General features: G+C 45.1%; 1 protein-coding gene across 1 annotated transcript; it reads left to right on the forward strand.

Moving 5' to 3' along the window:
* Nucleotides 1-2,440: 2,440 nt before the first annotated feature.
* Nucleotides 2,441-4,161, forward strand: LOC102015409 (melanoma-associated antigen F1). Its single transcript, XM_013513325.1, is given in 3 exon segments — nt 2,441-3,317; nt 3,320-3,412; nt 3,415-4,161. Coding segments are annotated over 3 exon segments (927 nt in total). The 5' UTR covers nt 2,441-2,758; the 3' UTR covers nt 3,690-4,161.
* Nucleotides 4,162-9,297: the final 5,136 nt, after the last annotated feature.

Here is a 9,297-nt window from a genome sequence, read left to right on the forward strand (position 1 = left end):
TATTTTTATAATTTTAGCTCTAATTTATATGCCATGGAATACACAGGTATTAAGTATAGAGCTTGGTAAGTTTTGACAAATATATGTATTTAAATCAGGATACAGAACATTTCCATTACCCTAGAAAGTTCTTGGATAGCCACTCCAGTCAACTCCACACTAAGTCTCCATCATCCTAATTTTTATCACCATACATTAGTTTATCCCGCCGTGAATATCCGATAAATGGAATCATATTAGATATATAACTTGTTTCTTCCTCCTTTTATGGTACTCGGGGTCAAACCCAGGGCTTTTGCACTTAGCTATGTCCCCAGCCCTTTTTAATTTTTATGTTGAGAGCGGATCTCACTAAGTCACTAAGCTGCCCAGGCTGGATTAAAACTTGTGATCCTTCTGCCTCAGCCTGCCAGAATGCTGGGTTTATAGGCATGCACTACCATGTCTGGCTGTATCTTTTTCCTTTCATTCAATGTGTCTGCCAGATTCACCCATGTTGTAGTTTGTTCCTTTTTATAACAAATAAGACATTTTTTTCATTCAGTTTTAAAATCCAGCTATATTACTAATTTTTCCCTCAAAATTTTTTCCATTAAATTTATCTACTGCATTGTCCTTTATGTATATGTCTTCTGCATGTCTTCTTGGCCATGCCTGCAATGACAAAAACATGTAGACAGATTATTTTTACCTCTAGCACTTTCCTTTTAGGTAGGGGTGGCTGACTAGGTTGTCCAGCATGGCAGTCACGAGCACAGGCTTCAGAGTAGGCAGATCTGGGTTTACATTTCCGGTTTAGTGCACAACAAACGGGTAGTCTGAGACAGGTGACTTAACCTCTCTGTGACTGTTTTCCCATTTGTAAAATGAGGATAATAATACCTTCCTAATAAGGATTTGTGAGGAATAATTACATTGTACATAAAATGCTTGGCATAAGGCAAACTAATAATGGCCTCAAGCTAGACTATAATAAACATCCTCCTACTTCATTCACACACTTTCAGTTTTTGTAAGTCATATATTAATGGATATATATTTTTAAAAAGACATATTTCATGTTACTATCTGGAAAAGTCTGTCTAGACTTAAAGCTTACTTAAAATAAACTATTTCCTAAGGAACAGAATAAAGGCTTCCACCATTTATTCCTTGACAAGTATATACTGAGTGCCAACTTTGAGAGGCTCTTCAAACGATTAAAAACATGGCCCTAGCTTTTAGGATGTTTAGTTTGGTGAAGGTAGGAACATAAAAACAAAAATAATTACAATACAAAGTGTGGTAAATAATAATAACAATTACCATCTGTTAATGTAGTGATTAAGAGTATGCTCATACTGTATGGGTTTAAATCCCAGCTGCAAGATGCCGGGCAAGTTACTTAACCTCTTTGTGTGGTACCACACTTGTAAAATGTGGATAATACTACTTACCTAGCAGGGTAAGTACTCAATAATAATGCAGCTAACATTTATGGAATACTCAGAATGTGTCAAGCACTGTGTTAAATGCATATGTGTATTACTTTACATTATCTCTAAATACTATTATACCCATTGTTCTGATAAGGCAACTGAAGGTCAGGGAGTTTAGTAATATCCTCAAGATTATGTAGCTACAAAATACCAAATGCTACAGGAAAAATACAATCATTTATAAAATGAGGATGATAATTAAAATAAAATGAATTAATATTTGAAAAGTGCTTAGATCAGAACCTAGCCTATATACATGGGTGTCAAAAAACCAGAAATTGTTATGGTGATTCAGAGATGATAGTAAACCAATTCCATGCACGGTGACTAAGGAAGACTTTGGAAAGGAGACGTTTAAACTGGGCCCCAAGAGTAGATAAGTTTGGCAAGGAACACCAGAAGTCAGGGCTGGGGAGGCTGGAACACTTGCCTTTTCTCCAACTATTCACTATTCCTCAATTATATCTTACCATTTTCCTCTTATTGCCATAGAACCTGCTGTCCTTAACCTCATTATAATTATCCATTAACCAATACTTCTGGATGCCTCCATGTTCCCCTCCGGTCCCAGTTCCTATTCTCCATTATAATCCTCCAAACTGAATTACCAGCTTTTAGAAGGGTCCACTCCAACACATCCTCTACACTGCCACCAGAGACAAAAGACACAGACCTGACTCACTCTATAGTCTTTCCCTATTGTGTTCAGAATAAACTTCAACTTGTCTAGCATCCTGGTCCAGGCCCTTCACTAACTGGCCTGCGAAGCCTTATCTCCCAGTCTTGGTCTCCATGTACTCTACACTTGAGCCACAGGAAAGCACTCAAAATCAGGGCTATCAGCACTTATTTAAAAAGAAAACAAAACCCATTACTACTTCATCCCTTGCATACTGGAACATGTCTTGAATGAAAAAACCCCAGTTACATTCCCTTTCCCTTTAACTTTCCCAACCTAGAAGGTAGCACACATCCATAACCCAGAGAGGACCGGAAGAGGAGGAGCTTCGCTCGGACCTGGGGCCGCCATCTTGGCTGAGGTGGCCGGAAGTGTCCGGAGCGCGGGCGCGAACTGAGGCTGCGCAGCGGCTGCCGGTCTGGGGCTTCCGCGGCGTTATGACAGCGGTTCCCACGCTGTGGAGCCCCGTCCGGCTGCTACACGGGCCCCTCTGCCGTTACACCCACTCCTGCCGCCGTCCAACCCTTCCGTCGGGGTTTGCACAGCGGTTCGCACGCCCCTCGGCTCTTCTACGCGCTGTTCCGCCTGCCTGCCCGAAAACATGCTGCAGAACCCCGAGCGCGGGGGTCTCCCGGACCCTCGGGCAGAGGGGGAGCAGCATGGCGGCCGTGACGGTGAGACCCAGGCCTTGACCGTCTCTCAGGAGGGGGCTTCGAGCCCCCTCCTACAGGAGACCCCCAGGGGGGACCTCAGCGCGGTGAGGTAGGACACCGCTGCGGAGCCCGCCCCCGCCCAGAAAGGCGCCAAAGTCCTGACGCGGTGCCCGGTCCGCCGCCGCCTGAGCCGGACGGTGGCCGAGTGGGTGCAGTTTTTGCTGGCGGAGGACAGGAAGAGTCCCATCACACGCTCCGAGATGGTGAAATGAGTTATCGGAGGCTTGAAGGCGCGCTTCCCGGAGATCATCGCGAGGGCCGCAGAGCATTTGCGGTGTGCGGTTGGTTTCGAGCTGAAACAGCTTGACCGGCAAGCCCCACACTTGATCAGAAATCTCACCTGATTACATCCTGATCAGAAATCTCACCCTCTAGAGGAGGAGGAGGATCTAGGAGGAGATGGCCCCAGATTGGGTCTCTTAGTGATGATCTTGGGTCTTATGTAAATGAAGGTAATAGTGCCAAGGAGACCCAAATCTAGGAAATGCTGCGTAGTTTGGGGGTACTTACTTCAAAGTATTACTTCCCCTTTGGGTACCCAAGAGGTTAGTGGAAGATTTTGTGCAACCGCAATACATCAGTTGCAGGCAGGTGCGTCACACCAGTCCACCGGAATATGAATTCTTTAGGGGTCCCCGAAGTGACCTGGAAATCAGCAAGATGAAAGTCCTAGGGTTTGTGGCTACGCTCCATGAGAAACAACCCCAGCACTAGCCATTGCAGTGTCGTGAGGCTGCAGCAGACAAGGCCAACGGGGCCAGAGTGAAGGCCATGGCTGAAGCCAGTATGATGATTAGAGCCTGCACCGGCCGGTGGTGAGGATTGGTGGAAAGGCCCTGTGGATGTGGAAGCCACTGTCTTGAGTCATTAGTATAGTTGGGGGAAGAATCATTTACAAAGAAATTATGTAACTTTGTAGGTTTTGTATCTCGTTAGGGTGTATTGCATTTAATATACTGTTAAAATGTATATAAATGAAATTGGTCTTTCTGTAGAGTTTTGCTAGCTTTTTTAAAATGAATTGAAAAACTTTACTGTGATCTTGAAAAGATTATGCAGCGTGGGAATGCTGTTATTTAAATCGTTTGAAGGATCTTAGCATTATGATGATGCAGTAGTAGGGAAAACAGCTGATTCAGTGTCTAGCCTCCAACACTTTGTTTACTGTATATTTTTTAAAAAGACTGACATGCACCATTATTTGCTTAGATGTTATAGTATCTGGAAAAATAATCCAGTAAGTTAGAAGTATACCCTGTACACTTAATAAATTAAACACGTGTTGATAGCATCATGATTTTTTTTGGATACACTATTTTGGGCATTTGAAGATAGACTGTATCGTATTTTTTTAATAGAACTGGGGAATATATACATAAACCAGAAGTTACAATACAGTGAGTTGAAGACTACAAGGGTCACCTACCGCAGTTGTGGTGAATGATCAGGACTGCTTGAGGTTACCTTTGGTAAGTCCCCTCGGACTCTGAGGGTGGGGGTGGGGGAATAGAGCAAGGAAGTGGAAAGGGGAGTGAGGTTAGGGATGGTATTTAAAGACAGACACACCTCAATACTTTGAGAAAAGGACTTGCTACGTGGCAGACTTGGGAAATGTCCGGCATTTGCCTGTGGTCTCGTTCTAGGGGAGTTCGTTGCAGTGTACAGTGATGTTGACCGTGGACATTTTGGCTTCTTCATCTCTCTCTCTCAACCTAAGTTTCACTCTTCTACCAAAGCCCTGAGAAAGCAGCTAGTGCAACAATTCTAGAGTACTATGTAATACGATGGAGCGTACATCTGATGTGTCCTGGTTTTAGGAAGCACGATGGTCCTCCGTGTTTCTATCTGCTGCTTTTCATTCGCGCCCTCCCATTTGGTGGAGACCTGTAATGCATCCCTCATGTTCTTAGTACCAAGAAGCATCTGCTAGCTGATCTGGACTCTGCAGTGCCTGCCACCTCCACTCTGGGGGAGAAATCCTATAGAGAGAGTGTGTATAATAATAGGGAATCTACTGGAATGGAACCCACACCAGAGATGGAGCGGGGTGGATTGTGAAACTGTCTCCCTACAGCTGTCATAAAAGAAGAGTTGCTCTTTGTTCTCTTTGCTGTTAATTTTCTGCTTCCAGTTGTGTCAGATAACATTGCTGAGTGTTTTAAGGTTGGCGTGGAATACAGATAACTTTGGGACAGGTCCCAGGGATGCAACAAATCAGACCGAAGCTGTCAGTTTATTGGGAATGAAGTCTAAGGAAGATTAAAAATATGACTTCTAAGTAGTTTGTAATTCATTAAAACAAAAATACTGAATGCCCACTATTTTGCTAACAACTTTGCTAGGTACCAAGGCTATTAAATTGGAAAGACTAGCTGGTCGTGGTGGCACACGCCTGTAATCCCAGCACCTGGGAGGTTGAGGTAGGAGGATCATTGCGAGTTGGAGGCCAGTCTGGGTTACAAAGTGAGCTCAAGGACAGCCTGAACTGCATAGCGACACCCTGTCTCAAAAAGACAAAATATACATAAATAAGTAAATAAATAAAATGGGAAGACTGAAGCCAAATGCAGTGGGCCACAACTAATTTCAACACTGTGGAAGGCTGAGGCAGGAGGATTGCAAGTTTGAGCCCAATTTGGGCAAGGTAATGAAATCCTGTCTTAAAACAAAAGATAAAAAGGGCTGAGGGTGTATTTTAGGGTGAAGGCCCTTGAGTTTGATCCCCAGTACAATCAATCAAATAGGAAGGCTTTGCCTTCAAAGAACGATAATTTTTTGTTTTTGTATGTTCTTAGTGGCTGAGAGGTCAGTAGTGTGAGTACCTGAGGGTCAAGATTATTTGATGATTTGCCTAAAGTCACTTGGTTGGTAAAAGAGAACATTCAAGACTAGAACCCAAGCCTCTTGCCCCCAAATCCAGCGTGGTTTATTCTAACACATTGTGCCCCGTCCCTGGCCTTCAATATATATTGTGTGTGGTTTTAGTTTTCACAACTCCAAGGAATAAGCAACGCATGTGTAACTAGTTACCTCCAGCTGCCCCTGCCGTCTTTTAAGGGAATGAAGTAGAGTAGAAATACTCCCATTTTATCATGACAGAGATAGCTTTACGCAACGTCAGACATAGTACCTATGGCAAAGACAGGACTAACAACAGCAACGTTTATTAAACATCTGTGGACCAAAGGTATTTTTTCCCCTATTTTTTACAGTCACATTGCAAAGCAGCTAACACTCAATGCCTCCATTTTACAGATACTAATGATAGTAATACTTGACATTTATTAAATTCCTAGGATGATGTTTTAATGATTTTCAGAACAGTCTTACAGGAGAGATACTATCTGTTCCATTTTCGCTAAGCAAATGAACTCAGAAGTTCTCAGAGTCTCACAGAGTCAGAACCAGGATTGAAGCTGGAGTCTGGCTCAGTCAAGAGCCTGCACTTGTCACTGTTTTACATTTCTTTCTTGGGACTCCTTCCAGAGTTGGGTCATCTGTCACCTGACTCCATTCAGACACTACCGTCTCTCTGGAGATGCAAGGGCCATGGAGCCAAGATAATTACGACAAGATGCTGGCCTGCAGGAGGGTAAAAAGGAAGCTAAAATAAAGTTGGGGAATCATCTGTGAACACTGATTCCAGTTCTGCCTACTTTCTTCTTGGCGTTCGCAGGGAGCTGACTACATGCTGAATGTGTAATTTTGCTTAATCTTAGCATATTTGGCCTTTAGAGGCTGTGTTTCCTCAGTGTTTAGTCTGCCCTTTCCTATAAGCCTCAAATTAGTCTTTCATGGCATGGAACAATCAAATAATGCCTGTGGACCTGCAATGTGAATCCCGGCGTTGTTTCCAGATGGTACAGAGGCTGGCAGAACTGCTACCCTTGCCATAGGATGAAAGACTTCCCATGTCACCGATGCCATCATCAACTTCTCAGAAGTGCAGAGAGTGTGGCCTCAGGGCCCATGTGTGGCGCAGACATTGGCCATGGTAAGGGGGAGAGATGGATTGTAGTGCTTATAACCATTCACGGGAGGGAGAAGGAAGACCCAGCTTCCCCATCTCCTTCCCCTTCGAAAACACAGAACTAGATGTTCCTGGGCAAAACACTGTGTGTGTTTGGGGCGGGCAGGATTGAGAATGCAGATGGATTACCCCAGATCATAATTACAGTACAGCCAGGAAGCCAAGCTAGTGAAACAATTCTCTGGGAAGTTCTGAGCGTGTCTTGGAGAATGGGAAAGGTCTCAGTTTGGCCACAGATTCTGACACTCACAGGAGCTGAGATTTCTAACCCATTGGAACTTGGAGGGAGGTGTTTAGAAGGAGACCCAGGCCAGTTACAGCCTCAGTATCCAGCAGACACACAGTGATCCAGAGGTGGCAGCCCATTGGCAGCCTCTGCAAATCAGGTGTGCATTTGCAGGCTCAGTCAGTCTCCACCAAGGTAAGTGTGCTCCATGCCTGGTCATGGGGGCAGCCAATGCTTGTGTGAATTATTCCTCAAATTGTGCAGCCCAGCAGAGATGGCAATAATTAACCTCCCAGCAGGAACAGTGCACTGAGCAAGGAGGTTAGGCATTCTGGAAAGTGTCCTCATGGAGGGCTTTCAAAAGTCACAATGTCAACCTCGGTCGAGGAACTTCAGTCTGAGGAACAAAGAGCTAAGAAAGTTTGGCGGCTGATGGGAAAAGGGGTCCACTGCAAACTGTACCCTACACCCTAGCCTACCAGCCAATGCCAGCCTTTGCCCAGTTCCCAAGCCAAGTTGTGACCAACAACAGTGGCAGCCAGAGGTTATTAAGCCTTTGTGCCAGGCATGGTGCTAAGTATGACAACCACATGGCCCCATGCGTCTGCGTACAACCCTATGTGGCAGGCTTCACATTGCCAGGGTTAGGATACTGTGACAGCGTAGATCTAGATGCCCCCTTAGAGCCTCAGGCATTCATAGGTGGGGCTTTGGGAAGGTGATTGGATTATAGGGAGTTACAGCTGACTTGCTGTTAAGTAAGTCTGGGTGGGTCAGTGGGCATGGCCTGAAAGAATAGCTCACCCTTGGCCATGACTCCCTTCGTGCTCTCTGCTCCCCGGATGCCATGAGATGAGCAGATTTTCCTTCTCAGTGCTCTTCTGCCCTGTTGTCCTGCCTTGGAGCCAGCCAACTATGGACTGAAACAGCCAAAACAAACCTCTCCTAAGTTGTGCTGTTGGGTATTTTGTCCCAGCAATGAGGAAAGTGACTAAGACAGATGGTATGGGAAGCCACAGGAAAGAATAATTCCAGCCTTTCAATGGACAAATTAAAATCACTTCACCAAGTACACGACGAGTAGTTCAGGCAGACCCAGAACCTAAATCTTGCGGGTTCTTGCTGGAATTACACTCACTGGTCCTCACAGAGTTCTTGGAGAGGAACCAGCCTCATGTTGGGAAAATGGGGCTGGAAGGAAATGGAAAAAAAACCTCTGGCACTGCTTACTTACATCAGACCCTGGTATCATACCCTGTAGTTTGTCTGGGCCACGTTGAGTGAAGAAGAATTATCTTGGGGTGCATATAAAATGTATAATATAGTTAATATATATAAGTAACAAAACTTCCTTTATTGTTCTTTTGAACTTTTGTTCTTTTGTACCAGTATTCGCTGTGTTTTCAGGGCAAGTTGCACAAGCACAGCAGGTGACATCTGATACACGCGACTTGCAGTTTGGCTGATTGTGTGTGGCGGGCGCAGGAGGCAGTTAGCACCATGCTGTGACCTCCCCTACACAGTATTCCGTCGTTACCTGTAGCCCTATGTAGTCTGTGCTCGAGCACCATGTAATCATGAAAAAAATCACTAAAAAAAGGATGTGATGATGTCACAAGTTTCCAATGTGGTGGGGCTGCATCACTAGCTGCACTGGGTCACCTGTGGCCATGGGCGTGGGTTTGGACACACCTGCCCTACAGCACCCTGGCTGGAGGATGGAGGCAGTAAGAAGGGCCAGGAGCAAGTTGGTTTCTCTGCTTGTAGGACTCTGCATGGGAGAGGAGCTCATTTTTGAGGGCTGATATCTCTGAGACATCTCCCGGACCTCCTGCAGTAGCCCTGTGTACGTGAGGTGGGGGGCAGCTTAAGCAGCCTGAGAAAGGAGGCCCTAAAGACAGAAGAGGCCTCCTGAAAGGGAAGGGTTCTGGCCCAGGGCAGAGATCTGCACTCTAGTCTCACTCTGCCTATGACAGCAAGGTGGCTTGAGCTTGGTTACCCAACCTCACTGAGCTTTGGTGTTCTGTCAGATATTGCCAGACATGGTGGCACACACCTGCAAACCCAGCATTCAGAGAGGCTGAGGCAGAAAGATTACAAGTTCAAGCCCAGCCTGGCAACTTAATGAGATCTTGTCTCAAAAACTTACCAAAAAATAAATAAATAAATTT

The sequence above is a fragment of the Chinchilla lanigera genome, unplaced genomic scaffold (genome assembly GCF_000276665.1).
Source record: "Chinchilla lanigera isolate Chin_1 unplaced genomic scaffold, ChiLan1.0 scaffold00019, whole genome shotgun sequence".
NCBI classification, from domain to species: Eukaryota; Metazoa; Chordata; class Mammalia; order Rodentia; family Chinchillidae; genus Chinchilla; species Chinchilla lanigera.